At 54.3% G+C, this 22,423-nt stretch overlaps 2 protein-coding genes across 2 annotated transcripts; both read left to right on the top strand.

Annotated features, from left to right (window-relative positions):
* Positions 1–1,331: 1,331 nt before the first annotated feature.
* Positions 1,332–2,072, top strand: CLDN2 (claudin 2). The gene has a single exon (XM_066559736.1). The coding sequence runs from the start codon at positions 1,332–1,334 to the stop codon at positions 2,025–2,027; it is 696 nt and encodes a 231-aa protein (XP_066415833.1). The 3' UTR covers positions 2,028–2,072.
* Positions 2,073–15,386: 13,314 nt separating this feature from the next.
* LOC136562521 (nuclear pore glycoprotein p62-like) lies at positions 15,387–22,328 on the top strand. Its single transcript, XM_066559403.1, has 12 exons — positions 15,387–15,673; positions 16,489–16,880; positions 17,904–18,014; positions 18,475–18,606; positions 18,868–18,972; positions 19,421–19,523; positions 19,675–19,819; positions 20,245–20,294; positions 20,416–20,550; positions 21,223–21,334; positions 21,734–21,800; positions 22,113–22,328. Exons 1-12 carry the CDS (start codon positions 15,387–15,389, stop codon positions 22,202–22,204), a joined length of 1,731 nt encoding a protein of 576 aa, XP_066415500.1. The 3' UTR covers positions 22,205–22,328.
* Positions 22,329–22,423: the final 95 nt, after the last annotated feature.

The raw sequence follows: 22,423 nt of genomic DNA on the forward strand, positions 1-22,423 counted from the left end.
TCCAGTCCTGGGTGACCCCCGGCTGCAGCCACCCTGGGTCCCACCCTGCACCTCCAGCCACCTGTGTAAGTACCTCAGAACCCCCTCCCTCACCTTCTGCCAGCACCCTGAGCACCCAGGTTTTTCTTCTCTAGGTGTGGGAGGTCTTGGTGAGAGCACAGGAGAGCAGACAGAAAGCTGGCAAACTTTGGTGCCGAGCATTTGAGGTGGCAGCGGGGGGGACAGGAGCAGGGGCAGGCCCCAGGTGGTGGCAGCACGCTCAGCCAGGAGCGCTCCCAGGGGGAGCGAGGCCACTGGCCGAGGTGCCGGGCTCAGCCCGGTTTCGCAAGGCACCACAGAAGGAGGAATTTTTAAACAAAGCAGAGGGAAAACAAACCAACCCTCTGCACCACCTCTGCCAACCTCCCCCGGCCTGTGTACAGGGCTGTGGGCGGGAGGTGGCACTGACTCAAAATCCCAGAGGAGCTGCACCCCGAACTGCTCACCCCTCCACAGGACAGGTCACCCCTCCACAGGACAGGTCACTCTGCTTGGCTGGCATGCTTCCACAAAGCATCCCAAAGGAGATGCCAGCCCTGATGTAATTCTGCCCTCTGCGGGCCTCCAGGCTCTCCTGGGGATGCAGGTGTCACTGTCACATTCATCCCTCTCCATCCTTGTCCCCAGCAGCACAGAAAGGCTGATATCCACAGTTCAATCTCAGATGGCCGTGTCCCTTTGTGCCAAAGGAGCCTCAGCTGCTCTGGGTGGGTCGTGGGTGGCTGCAGATGCCTCGGGTGAGCCCCATGCAGATGGGGACAAGATGCCATCCCCTTTTTTTCAGCTGGGGGAGCTTTGGCTTCACCACCTGCAGTCACCTCCATCAGGTCCCAAATAGCATGGTGCAGCCGTAGCTTTTTGGCTTCCTCAGCTCGAGGCGTCACAGAAGACAAGGGACCTGGAGGAAGGCAGTGGGCTCTTTCCCCACAGCAGCAGCTGGCTCTCCATCCCTGCCCGCGGCGTCAGTGCAGGGGAGGGCTTTGGCGTCCGTCCTGGGCAGCGCTGCTCTGCCTCTGGAGCCTGCCTGGGGAGATAGCGGGGGTGAAAGGGCGCCTGGCGCTCCTCCACGGGCTCGGGTCAATCGTTAATCGGGAGGGATTGCTTTCCGCTCCCGCAGGTAACTCCCCGCGGCTCCCACCCCGCACAAAACCGGCACCCCCGGCAGCGGGGTGGAGCTGCAGAGCTGCGAGCGGAGCCTCTCGCCGGGCCATGGGAACGTGAGCAAACGGGAGGGACCTGGGCGACAAGCTGCGAGCCTCGGCCAGCGACAGAGGTGACAAGCAGCCCCCACCATGGTGTCCATGGGGCTCCAGCTGCTGGGCTACACCGTGGCCTTCCTGGGCTACATCGGCACGCTGACGACCACGCTGCTGCCCAGCTGGAAAACCAGCTCCTACATCGGCTCCAGCATCGTGACAGCCATCAGCTTCACCAAGGGGCTGTGGATGGAGTGCGCCACGTACAGCACGGGCATCACCCAGTGCGACATCTACAGCTCCCTGCTCAACCTGCCCGCCGACATCCAGGCGGCCCAGGCGCTCATGGTGAGCTCCTGCGCCGTGTCCTCGCTGGCCTGCCTGCTCTCCGTCTTCGGCATGAGGTGCACCGTGTTCAGCCAGGGCTCGCCGGGCAAGGACCGCTTGGCGGTGGTGGGCGGCGTGGTCTTCGTCCTCGGGGGGCTGCTGTGCTTCATCCCGCTGGTGTGGAACATCCACGTGGTGCTGCGGGATTTCCACAACCCCGTCATCCCCGACAGCATGAAGTTCGAGCTCGGGGAGGCTCTTTACCTCGGCATCATCTCCTCCCTCCTCTCCCTCGTCGGCGGCTTCATCCTCTGCACCTCCTGCCCTGCCCGGGGCACCACCACCGCCTACTCCAGCGCCTACCAGCCCCAGCTGCTGGCGAGCAAGAGCCCCCAGTCCTCTGCCAGCCAGGTGCAGAAGACCAAGAGTGAAGTCAATTCCTACAACCTGACAGGATACGTGTAGTGGCTGCAGGGGGAACCAGGCTGGCACCTCTCCCGGCTCCCAGGGCGTCCGGGCTGGCACCGAGGGGGCGCGGTAAGAGCAGAGGGCACGGGCATGGCCGTGTGCTTGGGGGGGCTGACCCCGCTCTCTCCTCGGCATTCTGAGAGCCTTGTGACTGCTCGGACATCCCAGCTGGTGGCTTACACTGCTGAAGAACCCTGAATCCGGCTCCTGTTCTTTACTCCGTGCAGCTCCTGGCGCGGCGGGAGCCCAGCCCGCAGCCCCAATGAACCTGCCTGCAAAGGGGAGAGGGCTTGTGGCCGCAGGGAGCGGCCCGCTGGCCATGGAGGCATCGCAGCAGGGTCAAGGGCATGTGCGTGGGTCTGGAGGTGCTGCTGGGGGTGGGGGGGTGAGTGCTGGTTGCAAACCGATGTCGCAATAAATACGTCTTTCTAGCCACACTGTATCCGAGCTTTTCTCCGGCACCGAGGGGCTGCGAAGGGGGCCAAGATGTGAAAGGTGCCCCTGGCCCTTGCTCTGGCCTGCCTCCCCCAGCCCACAGCTGATGGCTCTGTCACCCGGGAGCCCCGGCATGTGGGAGCCCTGCTGAGGGGGAGGAGGGCCACTCCCTGGCACAGTTTGTCCCTGGGCACCACGCTGGGGCGTTGCCATGCACCACTACTGCCAAGGTGCCAGCAGCGACATGCAGAGCTCCCTGTGGGATAATAGCAGGCAGCACCTTCCCTCTGTCCCCCCAGCCCTTCTTGCCCCTGGGAGTGCAGGTGTGATAAGGCTGGGGTGCCCACAGGGGGATTCATTGCCCCTGTGTGTGGCACACCCCAGTCCACAGGAGGTGGGCAGCCCTGGCATTCCCACATCCCCATCCCAGTGAGCACTGGCACCCTGGGCAAACACGGTCCCAAGGACCAGGGGCAGCTCCTGGCTATGGTGGAGTCTGAGCAGCCCAGCTCAGCTACAGAGAGGCCTCACAGGCAGGTCCTGAGCCCCAAGGTCCTTGGAGGGTCTGTTTTGGGAGAAAATGCCACCAGTGAGACACTGGAAAGCTGCAAGGGATGGGCAGGCAGGAGCTAAGGGTGTGGAGGGACAGGCTGTGTGCTGCAGGCCTGCACAGGAACATCCACACAGGCTGCTGGTGGCACCGGGGGTGCTGGCACATGCCAGGCCATGGCAGGAGAGGAGGGGCAGGCAGCCCAACCCCACCAGGGAGCAAGAGCATTTGAATCCATCTGCTGTACCACTGCCCCAGGTGAGAGAACCCCTGCTCTGCTGTGCCACTGCACAGGGCCACCCAGAGACCACCCCAGGGAGCAGCAGGCCTTGGTCTACCTGCTGACCCCTCATAAAGCAATTTAGATTAGGCCATGGAGAGGAGGGGACCATGTTCTGCACTCGAACGTCACCACCGTCACCCTTGCACCAGTGAAATTGTGTTTGCTGTGGGGTTAGCACGCTCCTGATAACGTTGGGTCACGCTTTCTCCCCTCCTCAGAGGGCAAGGAGCTACACAGGGACCCATCCCAGGGTGACACTCACTGAAGGGACCAAGGTGGATCTCCAGGCAAAGGCCAGTGACCCCGTTTCCATGGCCAAGGGACAAAGCACAAAGCACAGCATCAGCCCTGGAGCAGCTGAGTTATTTATTCCTGCCCTGGGGAAAAGAGTGCCCTGGGGCATGCAAGAGGCTTAACCTGCTGCTGCAGCCCCCCAGGAGATGCTGCAAGTTCTGAGGGTCCTTTGGCCATAAATGGTTTTTTTCTGGGCAGCTGGTGGAGAGAGTGGGAGAGAAAATAGTTGGCATAAAATGTCACACCTTAAAGAGGAGGAATTCCTGGGCACTGGGTCCTTGCCCCTCGCCTCCCACCCCTGTCTGCAGGCAGAGGCTGTGCTAATTAAACAAAGGGGCATTTGAAACACTCAGAGCTTGATTGGTGCTGGGCTTATTAATGCTTTAATTCAAGGAGCAGAAGGGAAGCTTCCCCCAGAAGGAGAAAGGCAGCTGGCACAGGCAGAGTTCAGAGCTGGGGTACAGAAACACCATCACACTGCAACAGGGACCAGTTCCCCAGGCCCCTGGGCCACCACCCTGCCACAGGGGAGCCCCTGCATTAAGCACTGGGTGGGTTCAGGGAAGGGAACGTTTTTCCCCTCCAGCTTTCCTGGCCTTCAATGTGAATGAACCCAAAGATGTGAAACCTGGCTACAGGGCAAGGCAGGGTGACACAGATTTTCCACCTGGGAAGGAGGATAGGGAAGGGGAGGGGAGGACACTGGGTGCACAGCTGTGGTGGCAATGGTTATCTCTGCATCATGCAATAGCCATGTTCTCATTATTGATAAAGCAGGTTCTTGAGGGCAGTCTGGATGTGGCCCAGCCTAGGGACAGGGAGAACAGGAGCCCAGACTGCCCCAGGGGCAGCTCTGCTGATGGACAGTGTGAGGGAAGGGATGGAGCCCAGCCAGCCAGCACAGAACCAGCCCCTCAGAAGGCTCCTGCCCCTCACCAGCTCCGTGGCAAAAGCTGAGGGTGCTCCAGAATTCCTGCAGGAAAGGCCCAGGGGAGCACAGCCAAGTTCAGGACAAGATGGGGGAAGCAGGGCTGGGCAGAGGGCTGGGTGGGGAAGGGCTCTCTCCATCTCAAGCCCACACCTCACAGGCTGGTGTGGTGGAGTGGGGAGCCTTGCAGCCCTCTCTGGAGGGCCAGGCTGCAGTGACTAATCCCCTGCCATAAGGAAATTAGTCCTTTCCCTCTTTTCCATCTGGATGATGCCTCGATGGAAGGAATGGGGCAATAAAATAATGTGCCCTTATCTTCAAAAGTGATAGAGGCACTATAAACACCCAGGATCAGGGACTGCAACCTCATCAGCTGGTCATGACAAATGTGCAGAAAGTCACAACTTCTTCCAAAGAGGGAGCAACCCAGCCCATCTGCAAGGGCCCTGCATCCAGCCCTTGCCCACCAAGCACTGCCCCAGGGGCAAGCAGAGCCTCTTCTCATGCAGAGCACTGGGCAGGGATGCCCAGGTGAAAAAGGGCACAGGTTTGCCCTAGAGCCACCAGGATCACACACCTCCTGCCTCCCTGGAGCCCTCCAGGCAGGCAGAGCTCCTTCTGGCGTTCTCAACCTGCTGCTCATCTCTGCCTGGCACAGCTGACCTGGAGCAGCAGCAAATAATCCACACAAGCTCTCTGGGGAATATCAGGCCACGTGCTGGGAGGGCCCATCTCTGCCCACAGCCCCCAGGAATTGCTCAGATAGGAGGGAAGGGAGGGGGAAGGAGGTTCAGGCCAGGTTCCTGATGGGCTGAGGCACTTGGAAAGGACCAGCACATTCCTCCACCCTCTGCCCAGCCACAGCACACTCCCAGCTGCCTCCCACACCGTGTCAGAGCCCTCCTGGCCCCTCAGCAAGCCAGGGTTGGTGTGGAACATTGCCCATGGCTCTGCAGCAGCCTCTCAGGAGCAGCAGAGGATACACAGCTGAAAGGGGCTGCCCTGGACACCCCAAATCCTGACTGCCAGGCTGGGCTCAAGTCACACACTGGCAGGAGTGGGAGAGGCATTCCCTGCCCCAGCCATGCTCCTGAGCCCAGGAAAGAGCCTCATGGGTTCACCTCTGCTATCTGTGGTGCTCAGCTGGCAACTGCACTCACATTTCACCTCCTGGGGCCGTGGGGATGGCCCTGTCTGGAGTCAGGGCACACAGCACGGGCTGTTGGTGCCCAGCTCTTCTGTCCTGCTTGCACTGGAGGTGAGGAACAAGCCCCTCTTTGGAAAACACCTCCTATCAGGGGAAAAACTGCTGCACAAATTCATGGCTGTCCACAGCCTCCTAGGTGAGACCTGTTTAAAGGCACCTTAAAGGATCTTTTGGTCTTGAAGGAAAGATATGAGGGCAGAATGAACTCCATGACACTGCAGGGGACAGAGGCCTTTGGAGATTGCTAGAAAGCACCTTCCTGTTTGAACAACAGCTCAGAAATCTATCAAGAGGGTTATAAAAGGTGTTTATCTCAGAAAAGCTGATACCCATGGAGAGGACACGGATGTTTGATCTTCCAGGCGTTACATTAACATCACAATCAGATTGTTCCATAATAATTGGAGTCCAATCTCTACTGGAGGAGCTTCAATTAGTGATCTCAGCAAGCCTCATGTACCTGCAATCTGTAGCAGCAAAAAAAAAAGGCTTTGTAGTAGAACCCAAACCAATTCAGTGAGCAAGGCATACTTTTATAGTGGTAAAACGTAAGGTCTTCCACAGATTTTAAAGTATTGGGAAAAACATACTCCATCTCCAAAATCTGCCAAAATCTGATTTGGAGAACTGGTTTAGAGAATTGCAGATAAATTGTGACGGACAGAGAGAGGAAGACCAGAGGATCCCAAACGCCTTTGCATGAACAAACAGAGCTGCAACCACCTTAGCAAGTCTAGAGAGTCACCCCAAGCAATCCCTGCCATCCTGGCACCTCCAAGCCTGAGGGCACCAACATTTTGGCAGCTGCTAACAAAGGTTCATGCCTAGAAGATGCTCAAACCCCAGGCACAGCTGAGCCCCTCCAGGCTCCCTGCTAAGCACCACGAGTCTGGAAGGAACAGATCTTCCCATAAGCAGAGAAACCGGTCAGCTTTGGGGCTGCCTTCTATCTCCACTCAGGATATCAGGGTGTGCTTTGAATGAAGTTTTTCCCTCACTGGCAAGCTAATCTTTCCCCAAGTCAGGTGTCTTTTTTCACAGAACTTACAACACCCACTATTTCTGGGACGTCCAGCCTGCTAAAAAGGGCTGAGAGCAGAACAAGACTCACGTCAGAAGCAGCATGATTGCCTTGAACTTGCTTTCCCAGAAAAGCTGTCTCTCTAGGTTTCTCAGGTCACTGGAGCAAAGTCCCACAGCACCAGCTCTACCTGGCAGGTGCTCCCAAGATTTCTCCAACAGATGCATTTTCATTACCCAAATTTTTAGCCTTTTCCTTTTGAGGTTGTGGGCACAATTTCAGCCTTCAGTATTTTTCAGGGCATAGAAAAGCCCAGAGACTCTGCAGACATTCCAGAGCTACAGGCTGACCTCAGCTATCCCTGGATGCACCACTGTGATGCTGACATGCCCTCTGAACAATTCCAGCCCACTTTTACAGGAATGAGGGCGCTGCTCTTTGTCTCTGGTTCTTCCCCACTGCCACAGGAGCCAGGCACACATCTTACCAACCACTGGAGCCTCTGATCCTCCCATGACTGAGCACCTCCTCCTCAGCCTTCTGCCCTTCCCAAACACCCTTTATTTTAATGTTTCCAGGTGGTGAGCTGGCAGGATGTCTCATGCCAGGCCTGGCTGCTGGCTGGGGCAAGGCTCACTCCACCTCCATGCTGCTGGGGAGGTGGCAGGGGAGAGATATCACAGAGAAAAACAATTAGCTCCTTGTTTCAAGGCAAGGAGAGCAGGCTTTGGGTCCAGGGATATCCTTGGCAAGGGAAAGGACCCCCCTGTTGCAAGGCAAAGCCCCTGGAAGTGGCTCCCAGAGCAAAGTCCCCATAGGCCAGCCAGGGAGCTGCCAGGATCCTGCTAGCACACAATAAATTTCCACCTACCTCGGCAGCCCTGTGCCTGTAGCTGACACCCCAGGGCCTGCTCACAAACAAGGGTCTTGCTGGGGGTTATGGCCTCCTTCCCAAAGCTCAGGGAGCCCCATCTCCCTGCTGTGCTGGGTGACCAGAGTGCCAAGGGCTTATTCCTGCCTTGGGGTTCTGCAGCTCAAAACTGTTTTACCTCACAGTCACAGGTGCAGCTAATCCACCCAACTTCAGTACTGAGTAAAATCCTCATGGGGAATAAGCAGTGCAAAACACAGTGTAAAGGCAGCCCAGTCCTATGTGAGGAGACAAGTTTACCCTCAGCTGTCCCTGAGTGCAGCTGCCCTTTCCCATGGAAGATCTTTGCAAAGCAGAGGGAGGCTGCCCAAGAAATGCAGGACTAAAGCTCCCAGCTCAGTGAGGGGATAAAGAGAGCCACAGTGCCTTCAGCAGAGTGAGTTGAGGAGAAACACACCACTGCTCTTCCCTGGCTCCTTGCACCCCTGCCTGCTCTTGCACACCCCCATGCAATGCTGGGACCAAGGGCAGGACAGGCTGGGTCCCTCCAAGCCCTGCCAGGGCTGCTGGGTGCAGCCACAGGAATTCATGGGGCACAGCACGGTGCTGGCACAGTGGGCACTGGGAGGAGAAGGCTTTACGAATCATCCTTATCTCTGAAGATGCCTTTCTGACCTCCTCACCTCCAATATGTGTTTATCTCCACTACATAACTTAATCCCCCAAACTACTCTGGCAGCAACTCCTGGCACAGGCATCCTCAAGAGAGTTTTGAAAGACGCAGAAGAGAAGTGCCAAGTTTCAAACCCAGCTACTCTGATACCAGCTTATCCAAGGAAAATTAATAGCTGCAGCTTGCCAAGCTACATCCATTTAGGAAACGCTCTATCACAGAACTACTTTGTGTGTTATTTCCTCACACTGGGGAAAACAAATCAGCTCAAGAAATGCCAAAAGACCCATGTATTGCTGTAAGGAGCATATATTTTTATCTTGCTGCTGATGTCAGACACAGAGAGGTGAGAATATGAAGCCTGCTAGCTGTTCACAGGCTGCTGAACGCTTCCGTAGGCTCACGGCTCTCTGCCGATGGATGCTTGCATCAAAGCTGCCCTTTGCTCACCACCTCCTCAGTCAGTACAGCCCATTCCTCTCACTAACTCCTCAGTGTCTGTTTTCTGCACATCACCGTGCTGGGCTTGGCTGGTCACACTGAATTTCCTTCACAGCAGCTGCTGTGGGGCTGGGTTTGGCTTTGTGCTGATAACCCAGGGGTGTTTGAGCTCTCCCTGAGCAGGGATTGCACACAGCCAGGGCCTGTCCTGCTCCTCACCCTCAGCAGTGAGGAGCTGGGGGGCACAGCCAGGGACACCCCAGACCTTATGGCATCACCCTCAGCACACAAAGCTGGGGGAGAAGGAGGAAGGGGGGACATTCTGGGTTTGTCTTCCCAAGTAATCGATGGAGCCCTGCCTTCCTGGAGCACCTGCCTGCCATGGGAGGCAGTGCATGAATTCCTTGTTTTGCTTTGCTTGCATACACGACTTTTGCTTTAGTTATTAAACTGTCTTTATCTCAACCCACAGGTTTTCTCACTTTTACTTTCCCAATTCTCTCCCTCATCCCACCGGCGGGGAGGGAGTGAGTGGCTGTGTGGGGCTGAGTTGCCAGCTGGGGTTAAACCATGACAATCACTCAGCCATGTTCTCCTTTCCCTGGGTGGCAGGAATAAACCAGGAGACAAGTTTTAGCCCAAGGGCTTGACACACGCCATGAAAAACTCTGGGGATGTCTGTGAATAATCTGCTGAAAAATAAGGTCAAGTATGTTAGGGATAAAGTTCAGATCACAGAGCTACTTAAATGGGAGGGAATAAAAAAAGATGCAAAGAGGAGGAGCAGCAGCAGCTAAGATTACGCATATGTGCCGTGAAGAACATTGAGATCAAGTCTGAAGGAGGTGTGGACATTTCCTGCTTTAGAAGCAGCTCTGGAGAAGAAAATAAAGGTCTGTCTTTTCACCCACCCAGGGTAGATGCCTCAAAGCATGATTGGCTTTGGGGATAAAACTTCCCAGAATGGTCAGAAGCATGGATGCTCCCAAGATCATTGGCTATTTTGTACTTCAGAAAATATATTTCATGCAACCATAAAAACTGGTGGAAGCATCCCAAACACTGCTAAAGTAAAACTTCAGCTCATTGCAATATCCTAGTACAGATTCAATCTTCTCAACAGCTCTACTGAAAATTGAATATGATTGAAGTGTGGGCCTGTGGTTTGAGGACTGGCTGGAGAGATGTCAGAAGCAAAACACCAAACAATGAATGAAGGTAAGAAATGCTGCTTTCAAACCATGAACAGAGGGAGAAAAGGGGCACACCTTCAATCCCAAGTGTTCCCACCTGCAGCACTGACCTGGAAACACAGTAAACAACACAATCTGAAAAAGTCAAGAGAGGTCACAGAAACAGCTCTGAAATCTCAAAAGATGACCTGGAAACTAAACAGGATTCAACCAAGCAGGAGATCAGGAATGGTAGAGACAGACACAGGTCCTACAGACTGCAAAAAACCCCACAGCTTTATAGACATGTCCTTTCTGCCTGCAATAGCAACAGAGAAAGTCCCTTCTGGTGAGTTGTAAGAAGTTATAAATGCAGCCCTTTCCAGGAGGAAATGATGTGGCACAACCCTCACCATGCAGGATGGGGATCTCTGTCCACAGCACTGTGTTGCTCAACTCTGACTCTCAGGCAATGCACACAGCACACGTTTGGTGATATCACCTGAGCACTGCTTTCTGTCACATGGCCTCATGCCTTCCCAGGTAAAATGAAGAGTTTCAGTCAAAGGAGGGATGCTGGGCTGGCCACCCACGCACCCTCTCCCCCACACCCACGGCCTGGGTGAGAGAATGCACTTCAGGAGGGACAGGGAATGTGTGACTGCAAGGGTGGGCTCTCCTCAGCTCCTTGGAGCCAGTCATTTTAAGGTGTGAAGGAGGAAATCAGGTTTCAAGATGCTTCTGCACTAGAAACCACCTCAGGCTTGAACAGTATTGAACTATTTGCACTTGCCCTTGTTTTCTTCCCATAAACCATATACTGCAGGCAGCACAGGGACATGCAGCATCTTTTGAGTGCAGCCTCTCCCCTTTGTCACATCTGGCTGCTCCCAAACCCCTCATCTTCCTCAAACAACCCATCATCCTCGACATTTCCAAGTTTAAAGTACAGCCATGTGTCACCATGATATTTTATGAAAAATCCCTTTGCCAGGATTTTGTCTCCTGGCAAGATGAGGAGCCTCAGCTTCTCCATGTTTTGCACCTCTGGAATGTGATTTGGAGAATTGTTTACCCCATGAGTTTACCCATGTGAATTGTTTTTAATTAATGGCCAATCACAGCCAGCCGTGTCAGACTCCCTGGGTCTGTTATGGGTTTTTATTATTCATTCTTGTCAAGCTTTGTGATGTATCCTTCTCTTTCTTTAGTATAGTTTTAGTATATAATTTTCTTTGATATACTAAATGTGATTTGGTATACTGCTCCTCTGGAATGTGATTTGGAGAATTGTTTACCCAGCATGTGAATTGTTTTTAATTAATGGCCAATCACAGCCAGTTGTGTAAGACTCTCTGAGTCTGTCACAAGTTTTTATTATTCATTCTTGTCTAGCCTTCTGATGTCTCCTTTCTCTTTCTGTAGTATAGTTTTAGTATAATTTTAATTCTGTAGTATAGTTTTAGTATAATTTTAATATAATATAGTATGATATAATATAATATAATATAATATAATATAATATAATATAATATAATATAATATAATATAATATAATATAATATAATATAATATAATATAAATATATCAGCCTTCTGAGAACTTGAGTCAATTCTCATCTCTCACCTCGTCCTGGGGACCCTCACAACACCACAACAATTGGTGACCACAGCCATGCTGCTGGCTGAAGACGAGTAAGAAGAGTTTAAGAAGACAAGGCTAAACAAGGGAAGCTGCCAGGCAGGACAGCATCAGCTGGAGATGGAGGGAGCAGGGCTCAGGCAGGCTCCCCCAGAGCTTCCTTGCAGCAGATCTGAGGCAAGCCCGGCTCAGCACCCGCCGGCTGTTCCCATGGCTACCCGGGAAGATAAATTGAGTTCAAGGAACCTCGTGTCGCTACATTATTTAACAAACAGACTGTCACGCTCGGAGGAAAACACAGGCGGGACCCAGTTTAGCAGCTGCGTGGGCTGGTCAGACCGATGGATGCCCTGACGGCGTGGAAAGGCCAAAATCCAGCTCAGGCCGAGCCTGGCAGGGTGTCAGCCACAAGGAGAGTCCAGTGTGGCCACAGCAGAGCCATGCTGGTCCTGCAGGCCACAGCTGTTTGTCCAGAAACACAGCCAGACCCTGCACCTGACACAGCCCTGGATGCCTGAGCCGTTTATGAAAGAATCCAAAGCCTGACTTCAGGAAAGGAAAGGCCTCCCCACCTCCAGTCTGTGCTCTGGCCCAGCAGAGCTGCTCAAAGGCAGCCCTGGGCAAAGAGCAAAGGGATGTGGGCACAAAGGAAAGCACAGGAGGAAAAAAGGTCATGGAGGAGTATTGCAATGCTGTGATGGCCCCAAGGAGGGGAGAGAATGATGCATCTGACTCCATGGATATCAGAAGGCTAATTAATTACTTTATTATACTATATTATTCTATACATCTAAAACTGGATCTGCCAAGCACTCAACCCTGCACACACTGCCCAGAAACTCGTGACTGTCACTCAACAGTCCTGACACACACATACAGACACACCTGGGCCTGACAGGCCAAGGAAACAAAACACCATCACTGTGGGTAAACAATCTCCACATTGCATTCTACTTTGGCACAAACACAGGCACAGCAAATGATAAGAATTGTGTTTTCTTTCTCTGAGGTTCAGAGAATGTGAATCCCAGAAATATTCTTGGGAAGAATCGTGCCTTGCTTTTCTCTGGGAAGAAAAATGTGGAGCTACAGAGGAGTTATAGGGGTGCTGGGAGAGATGAGCAGGCTTTGAGGGAAAAGGTATTGATGGAGCTGGTGTTGGAAAAGTGGCCCAGCATGGCAGCAGCGAGGAGAAACAAGAGGGGTCTGGGGGGGAGCTGAGGCAGGGAAAACAGGAGCAACAGGAGGGGTTTGACCCCATGAGTGTCCCGAGGCAGCGAGGGATGAGCAGGATGAGCAGCACTGTTCTCACCACACCATGTGTTCAGTGCTGGCGTAACCCAGCCTTTCCCCTTCCCCAAAATCCGGCAGGGAGGAGCAGAAGGTGACCCAGATCTCTCTGTGATTCACCAGCCAGCTGCACAGGGCCACGATGCTGGCGTTCTGTGAGATGCCAGGGTCCACCGGGCCATTCTGAGGACCCTTCGTGGGCAGGCAGGGGACACGTGCGGGACAGAGGCAGGCCAGCAGTGCCACCGTGTGGGAGCGGGTCACCTCCCTCTGCAGGACACGGGCAGCGAGCTCTGCAGCGTGAGAGAGAGCAGTGGGAAACACACACACACACACGCCTATAAATAAACTCAGCTCTCACCCTCCCCCCGTCCCGAAACTTGAAAAGAATGAGAGGCTTATCCAGAGAAATTTTCTCAGCCAGAAGCCTGCTCCTTGCTGGAAGCCAAAAGACTGTGTTGTCTCTCAAGTGATTTTCAATAATGCCCAGAAAAATAACTCTTTCACCAGGCACTGGAGTGAGACTGACAGGACTGTAAATACCAGGGTCTTCCTTCTTGCTCATCTGGAAAACTAGGACTTTGGCCAGCTTCCAGTGTGCAGGGACCTCTCCAGGCTCCCAAGACTTGAAGAATAAGGGAGAGAGATGCTGTGATGACAGCCCAAGCATTTTCATTTCACCCTGGGATGAACCCCATCGTGCCCCATAGACTTGTGTGCATCCAGCTAGAGCAGCAAGCCTCAAACACGTTCAATTTTGGCTGGGAGTTTATCCTGCCCCTAATCACAGCTCCAGGGGTCTCAGGGCCCATCTGATGTTAATGACAGACGTGAAGAAGGCATTAAACATCTCTGCTTTGTCCATGTCCCTGTTTGCGAGGTGTCTGACCTCATCAGTGCAGACTGATGTGATCTCTGAGCCTCCTTTTGCTGTTAGCATGTTTTAACAAGTCCTTTTTACTGTCTTTCACAGCACTGGCAAACTTGAACACTAATCAAGCTCTGGCCACATGAACTGTTGAACAGCATCTCCCTCATTTTCCTGTGTAACCTGTCCTTCCTTCCAATGTCCATACACTGGGCCTTCTGTTCCCCCAGAAATGAGTGCTTATGACAATAAACTGTCTTTTTTCTCTCCACAGGAGTGATTCTGATATGGAATGCAGGTCAACTTGACCTTGTTGGTGCTTCCAACCTCAATGGAGCATAGTCCTCAGCACTGGTTCCACTTGCAGAGCCTGGTATCTCTGACCCAAGGGCACCTGAGAAGGTGGGGTAATCTCAGAGGAGCACACAGAGAAATGCAGTTTAACCCCTGTGTGCAGCACAGAGCACTGGGAACAGCTGATTCCAGGGGAAGGCACCAGCACAGTCAGGAGTGACAAGGAAACAGTGTTAGGAGAAGTTCTCTCTAGGCACCACTGTCCATTTGTGTTGGTGTCTGGAAGCACAAGGCGAAAATCTGGCATGTAGGGGTTTAGAATAGAAATGTAATTATCATTTTTCTGGCAGCCACAAGTTGAACTGCACAGGTGTTTTCACTGAACTTTCCAACACATTCATAGGTCTCCATCCTCAGAGAGCTGCTGACATTGCTTCCTTCTGTTGAAAAGCTCCTTTATTATCTGGTTTCTGAATTATAAAAATTTACTTCTTGGGCTCCGGAGCCAAGAATAATTTCTACTTAATGATAAAGGCTATCTTATCTGGCTTTATGGAATGCTGAACTTCAACAGCTAACAGCCATTGAGCCATATGAACTGGTTGCACCCTGGAATTTGTTGATCAGAGAAAATAATTTTCCTTCAGTAACATCCAGATACTTGTCCAAACTCTAGCAGTTCTTCCCACTTAGCATTAAGCTGAAATTTTTGGTAAGGAAGCAAAACTTCTTGTTCTGCAACAGGTCAGGAGTTCTCCACAGGAAATTAATTTTTCTATTGATGTTTTGCCATTGGAATGTGACTCAATCAGCACATTGAACTAAAACCCACCCAATTCTCTAGAAATGATCTCATTGAAATGGATGGATTCCTCTGGAATGAAAGGCTGTTATTTTAAACAGGAAAAAAGAGGTCAGGCAGTGATCAAAGAAAGCAGGCACTGAAAAAAGTTCCTGATTTAATGTCGCCTGTGCGAATGAGAGGCAGATACTGGCACGTACGTGTTCCTATCCCGCAATTCCAGCCTGGTGTCCCCTGTCGCTCACCCCGACCCAGTGTCCCGTGTCCCTCACTCCGGTCCTGCTGTCCCCTACTCCCGCACTCCTGACCCGCACCCCGGTCCATTTTTCCCCAGTCCCTCGCTCCGCTCCCGCAGCCGCGTCCCTCATCCCCACAGCAACGCCGACACGCCCCGCCCCTCACGCCCCGACAGCCAATCGGAAACGACATCCCGCGAGTGGCGGCCGCGCTGACCAATGGCCGCGTAGAGCGGGAAGGCGCGGGGGCGGGCCGGGCGGGGCGCGGTGACGCCATCGCCCCGCGCGCGGGCCCCGTGCCGGGGGTGCTGCCGGAGCTCGGCTCGTGTTGTTGCCGCCGCCGCCAGGCCATGAGCCAGTTCAGCTTCGGAGCGCCTGCGCCCGGCGGTGCCTTCGGCCTGGGCGCGCCCCGAGCCGCCGCCGCCACCACGGCCAGCAGCGGCTTCTCCTTCTCCGCGCCGGCGCCCGCCTCCACCGGCTTCAGCTTCGGCAGCGCGGCGCCGGCGGCGGGCGGCAGCCAGCCCGCCGGGCTCTTCTCCTTCAGCAGGCCGGGCACGGCCGCGCAGCCCTCCGGCTTCAGCTTCGGCTCGGCCAGCGCGGCCCCCGCCGCCCCGGCAGCCGCCGCCTTCCCGCTGGGGTGAGACCCGGGGCCGGGCGGGGACGGACACAGGGACAGAGGGACGGACACAGGGACAGAGGGACGGAGGGAGCGGGGTCCTGTGGGTGCTGGGCGAGGGCTCTGCGGGGAAAGCTGCTCGGAGCGAGCCCTGGCCCTTGTGCCGGCTCTTCCCAGCGCCCCGCAGGGCTCGGCGAGCCCCGGCCCCGGTCGCGGTCCGTTCGCACGGGAGCCCCCGCAGCGTGGGGAAGGAGATGTTCCGCGATCCCGGCTGGAAGCGGGCTGGAGACGCGAGCACGCAGAAATGCTGAGGCTCTGCTGCCCGATATCAAACGTCTCGTTCTCTCTGACCCGGATCCGGAGTGCTCGGAATGTTTTCCCGGCACTTTGGGAGGGATTTGCCGATCAGGAAAGGCGGCGAGTTCTGGAGCGGTTCTGCAGAGCTGCTGCTGGCAAAGCTTGCCAGATGGGAGCTGTGGGAAGGGAGCTCAAATGGGGACGAGCAGGAAAAAACGAGCCTTGTGTAAAGGGAAATGGAAATGGTGAGTTGAGAGAAGGAGCAGCTTCACGTGTGCTGCCATAAAATGCTCAGTGGTACCTGGGTGGGTGGAGGTAATGAAGGGACAGGCAGTGGAATGAGCCCTGAGGGGGGATGGCAGGTGACAGCAGCTTGATGGAGGCTGTTATCAGAACTGAGACACAGCCTGGCCAGCTGTGCATCTCTTTGAAAGGTGGTTTCTGCTGTCAGCAAATGGTCAGGGAGAAAGCCAGCTGTGCACTTGGGTGGATGTGTGTCTCAAGCAGAATGGCTTCCTTTCTTTTCTTTTCTTGCCTAGGGCAAACACCCCAAAAGTGACCTTTGGAGCCAGCACTGCCACTCCAGCTCCTGCAGTCACGGGGGGCTTTTCCTTTGGTGCCCCTGCAGCAACCAGCACCCCCTCGAGTCAGGCAGCAGCCCCGTCTGGCTTTGCCTTTGGCTCTGCTGCCAACAGCAGCAGCAGCAGCAGCACAGCTCCCTCTGGGACACCAGGAGGCTTCACCTTCTCCAGTGGCACCACGAGCCAGGCGGGCACGGCCGGGTTCAGCATCGGCACCGTGGCTGCGCCGGCCACGTCGGCAGGGCTGAGCTTTGGCACGGCCCCTGCGGCTGCTGCCAGCACCAGCACGGCCACCCTGGCAGCTGCCACCCCAACAGCAGCGCCCTTCAGCCTCGGGGGGCAGCCCACAGGTGGGTGAGCAGCCTGGGGCTCGTGGAGAGACACACTGGGACGGGGGAACACAGTTTGGGGTCACTGGGATGGGCTGTGCTGTGTGCACATAGTTTGGGGTCACTGGGATGGGGTGTGCTGTGTGCACACAGTTTAGGGTCACTGGGATGGGGCTGTGCTGTGTGCACACAGTTTGGGGTCACTGGGATGGGGCTGTGCTGCAAGCACAGTTTGGGGTCACTGGGATGGGGCTGTGCTGTAGGCACAGTTTGGGGTCACTGGGATGGGGCTGTGCTGTGGGCACAGTTTGGGGTCACTGGGATGGGGCTGTGCTGTGGGCACAGTTTGGGGTCACTGGGATGGGGCTGTGCTGTGTGCACACAGTTTGGGGTCACTGGGATGGGGCTGTACTGCAGGCACAGTTTGGGGTCACTGGGATGGGGCTGTGCTGTGTGCACACAGTTTGGGGTCACTGGGATGGGGCTGTGCTGTAGGCACAGTTTGGGGTCACTGGGATGGGCTGGCCCAGCCTCATCCCCAGTGGGCACAGCTGTGAGCAGCAGGTGAGCAGCACTGGCAGCAATGAGCCATGGAGTGCCCAGGTGTGCTGAGCAACCACCAAAGGGAGCACAGGGCACACAGGGGCAGTGCATCAACATGAGGGGGGTAAAGGGTTGGGCTAAAGAACAAGAAGGGCAGATGCTTGCAGCCTTCTGCAGTGGTTTGGTGTTTCTCCGTGTGGGTTGAAGCTTTCTGTGTTTGTATGATGGTTCTGTGTGTGTCCTGGCTGTCTCAGCTGTGCCCTGTGCTATGACACAGCCTCGGGGGCAGCTGCAGCCTGGGAGCCTTTGCCATGGGGGTGTCTGAGGGTGCAGTGGGGGTTTGGCTCTGCAGCCTCTGGCTTGTGCTGGGGCAGAGAGCAGCGAGGGGCTGGGGCCAGAGGTGTTTCTGACAGGCCTGTCCAGGGGCTGCAGTGCTGGGGAGCAGTTGCTCTTTAGCCTGGAAGAAGGAATTCCATGTTTTCCTTTTGCTCCTGCTTCCAGGTCTGACCTTTGGGGTTCAGCCTTCCACAGCATCCACCAGTACAAGCACAGCAACACTGACCACAAGCACCAGCCAGGCCCCCACCCTGAGCTTTGGAACCAAGCTGGGAGGTAGGAAGCTGTTCTAGAAAACAATTCCCCAAGGCTTTGGGGACTCTTCTCTCCTCCTGGCTATAGTTGCCTGTTGGAAGCAGACAAATCTCTTATACTGGAGTGTGGGGAGGGGCCACAAGTGTTTGTTCCTGTGGGTTTGCCCTGGCAGTGGGGATCTGTGACAGCTCCCAGAGCCATTGCACAGTGTGTACTGTGGTTCTGATTGTGTCCCAAATGCCAGATTCTGTTCTGTGCTTGTTTGGGAAGCACAGGGGAAGGTAGGCACAATCTTAAATGGGCAGATTGTGAAAGACAGGGAGTGGAGGGAGAATAAGAGGGAAAGGAAGTTAAAATGCTGACATGGCCAAGAACGAGGTGTGGCTGGGCAGTTGGTGTCACCCTCCCAGCAGGGTTGTTGGGCAGGGGGTGGGAGCTCAGTGTGCTCTGCTTGTACAGCTGGAGCTGTTTGTCCCTGCAGTCACATCCACAGCTGCCAGCACGGCCTCCACCACCAGCACCACCTCAATGCTGGGCTCCACGGGGCCCTCCTTGTTTGCATCTGTGGCAACTTCTTCAGGCCCAGCCTCCTCCAGCACCACGGGCCTCTCACGTGAGTCTCTGCAGGCAGCTTTGTCCCTGGGGCAATGAAGGGGCAGCCAGGCTGCTGCTGCTCCCTTGGGGCTGCGGCTGCTGCTGCTCCCTTGGGGCTGCTGCTGCTGCTGCTGCTGCTCCCCTGGGGCTGCTGCTGCTGCTGCTCCCCTGGGGCTGCTGCTGCTGCTGCAGGGGGAGTGGAGCAGCCTGGGCACAGCTTCTCCAAGGGCCCTGCATTCCCTGGCTCATGCAGCCTGCTAATGGTGTCTTCTCTTCACAGTGGGTGCCACCTCCACTGGTTCCACTGGGACAGGCAGTCTGGGAACACTTGGCTTTGGATTAAAGGTTCCTGGAACCACAGCTGCCACCACAAGCACTGCCACTGGTAGGAACAGCATGCTGGAAGGCACTGAAGAGAAGGGAGACTGAATTCAGTGCTATGTACAGGTGTAAAGGGCCATGTTAGAGTAGGAGCAGAGAAGCTGTGATTTGTAAAGCCCTCAAGTGAGTGAAAACAGCACGGTCTGTCTTTCTCTGATCCTTTTCCATCTCTTTGTGAAAACACAGATGTTCCCTCATCCACTGCCGAGGTGCAGGGGAGGAGCTGGGTGTGCTGGCAGTTCTTGGTTCTAGCAGTAAAACATGGGGCTATTGACAAGGGGCTGGGCTGGGGATGTTATCATTCCCTCCTTGACAGATGTGGGATTTGCTGTTGTTCCCTTCAGAGGGATCTGCTGCAGCTCCTCCAGCCATGGGCACCCTGCAGCTGCTCTGTGTTTGAGAGGTGCCAGCTGTGTCCCCTTCTGCTGCCTGACTTGAGTCTCTTCCTGCAGGGACAACCTCTGCTTCTGGCTTTCCCTTGAACCTGAAGCCATTGACTACCACTGGTGCCATTGGAGCTGTGACCTCCACAGCTGCCACAACCACCACAGCCAGGTGGGAGTTTGCTGCCATTGACCCTTTGCTGCCTGGTCAGGAGCAGCTGCAGGGCTCAGGCTGGGCTCTGCAGGAGGAAGGGGAGATCAGTGAGAGTTGTGGTGTTTGTCTGCCCTGACCTCGTGTCCTGTGCTGCCCTGACTCCTCTCAGTGCCCCCCCAGTGATGACTTATGCCCAGCTGGAGAGTTTGATCAACAAGTGGAGCCTGGAGCTGGAGGACCAAGAGAAGCACTTCCTGCATCAGGCCACACAAGTCAATGCCTGGGACCGCATGCTGATCGAGAATGGGGAGAAGGTGAGGAGGCCTCCAGAGCAACCTCATTCTGCTTGCTTGGCTCCTGCAAGGGCTCTGTCACAGGTGCAACAGGCATCTAGAACATGGTACAAATAGCTGTGAGCTCCCCCTGGGTGCTTCTCACAGTCTCTGGGTGTCTGCTCTGGCCTTTAGGCCTTGGAGTCTTTTCTGTGCCTTTGCTCTGTGATACCAGGTTCTCCTAGGGGGGATCATTCCAAGTTTATTCCATCATTGGGGTGGAACAGGGAGGAGGAATAAGGGAGGATCATGCCTCCCTTATTCCATCTTGGGTCTGTAGATCTTTATGTGGCCATCTCTTGTTTCCAGCAGAACTTGAACAGTACTGCTCTCTCCCTCCCACCTCTTTTCTTTGCAGCGCTGACTTCTTGGTTTTCAAGGTGTAATGAAATGTCTTCTGTTTCCAGATTACTTCACTACACAGAGAAGTAGAGAAGGTGAAGGTTGACCAGAAGAGGTAGGAGACCATGAGCACTTGAAATGATTTTATTTCTTCTCTGCATGGTCCTGCCTGGCTGTGGGACAGCTCTGCAATGTCTGCAACATGAAAGGGAAGCAGTTGGCATTTCTCTTTGCAGACTGGATCAGGAACTGGACTTCATTCTGTCCCAGCAGAAGGAGCTGGAGGACTTGCTGACCCCTCTGGAGGAGTCTGTGAAGGAGCAGAGCGGGACCATCTACCTGCAGCACGCGGATGAGGAACGGGAGAGGACGTGAGGCACCGACTGCTGGGGATGGGGATGGGCACTGTGCTGGGCTCACAGCAGCCAGCAGCACATGGGGCTGGGATGGGGGACAGGATTGAACAAGCAGTGCTTGCTGTCACATATTTAATCCTGTTCTATGCATGGCAACTTAGATTTTACTCTTTAGAAACTAGAATAGTAAGTGGAAGCCCTTGAATCAGCATGAAAAGCTCTTTGGGTGTTGGTGTAATCAGCTGTCTGGGAAGAGGTTACTAATTTTGGCATAATTTCCGATAGTTAATGGTTCCTCAGTGCCAGCAGTGGTGAGAGCAGTGAACTATGTGTGGCACAGGCTCCCTCGTAAGGCTTTAGTGATGCATCATGGCTGGGTAATTAAAGGCAGTGTTTGTCTGGTTCAAGTGATAAGGAATCCTGAATCCAGGCTTGCTCCTTTCCTCAGTCCACACAAAGCCTTGCAGGACATCCTCCACTCTCCTGCTTGTCTGTAGATCAAGGGAGACAGGGGTTGGGAGTCCCTTCATGTGGGTTTGGAGCCTCTCTGGCTGCTGTTCCAGGTCTCTGCTGCTCTTTGCTGCAGATGTGGGAGCTCATTCTGATTGCCCACAGTTGCTGCGACTGCAAGCAGCTCTTCAGAGTTTTCTTTAACCATTCTGATCTTGTTTCCTGCGTGCTCTGCAGCTACAAACTGGCTGAAAACATCGATGCTCAGCTGAAGCGCATGGCACAGGATCTGAAGGACATCACTGAGCACCTGAACACATCAAGGGGCCCAGCAGACACAAGTGACCCTGTAAGTGCAAGCTTCTTTTTTTATTATTTACATTAAATTGATCTTAATACTTCTTATGGCTGTACTCAGCAGCTTTTTATTTCAGTAAATGTTTTGCTTCAGTATTGCAGACTGAGTTTTTCCACATTCATTTTGTATTTTGCCACCTCAAGCCTGAGGTGAGGAATGTTCTGCTGGTTCCTAGGTCTAAATGAAAATAAGCCAAAGCCACAGACATGTCCTCTAAACTGTGCAGTTTTCTTGCTGGTATGGAGGAGCAAAGGAGCAGCATTGCTGCACACACTTCCCTGGCCAAGTGGCTGCTGCCTTAGGGAACCTGGGAAAGAAGAAACTTGCTTTTGACTCCTCTTGCTGTTTATGCACTCTCACAACTGACTTGCACCTTCTCTCTCTGCTCAGCTTCAGCAGATCTGTAAAATTTTGAATGCACACATGGATTCCTTGCAGTGGATTGACCAGAATTCAGGTGAGCTTTGTCCTGCAGCCTTTTGGGACTGTGAACGGGAAGCAGGAGCCTGTGTGTGAGTGTTTGTTCATCCTTGAATTCCTGAGGATGCCTGAGGAGTGTTCCTCCTCACCTTCAGTGGCACTCTCCCTTCTGGCCTTGAATTCTCCTGCTGTGCCTGATTAGAGACCTCTGCTCAGAAGTTACTCCTGACAACTGCTGCTGTTTTACCAAAAAAGCCTTCCTAAAATGTTTTTCTTTGTCCTGCAAGCAAAACTGTGCAGGGTTGTGTTCCGGGGTGACTGTGACATTAATCCCTTGTTTCTGCCACAGCTGTGCTGCAGAGGAAGGTGGAAGAGGTGACCAAGGTTTGTGAGAGTCGCCGCAAGGAGCAGGAGCGCAGCTTTAGGATCACCTTTGATTGAAACACTCCCCTGTTCAAATGATGGACATAAACACCTCTCTTTTCTGTGCAGGTTTTGAAATCCAAAATGATGACCTGGCTTTTGTTTCCTTTTCTTGCAATAAAATGTGTTGTTTGTTCCCAAAGGTGATCTTTCTTGTGTTGGACAGGAGTAGCTACCTGAAGTTTGTGGGGGAAGTTTGGTCTCTGTGCTTTAACTGTGCCTGCAGACTGCTGAGAT

Source organism: Molothrus aeneus, chromosome 14, assembly GCF_037042795.1.
Source record: "Molothrus aeneus isolate 106 chromosome 14, BPBGC_Maene_1.0, whole genome shotgun sequence".
In the NCBI taxonomy this organism is placed as follows: Eukaryota; Metazoa; Chordata; class Aves; order Passeriformes; family Icteridae; genus Molothrus; species Molothrus aeneus.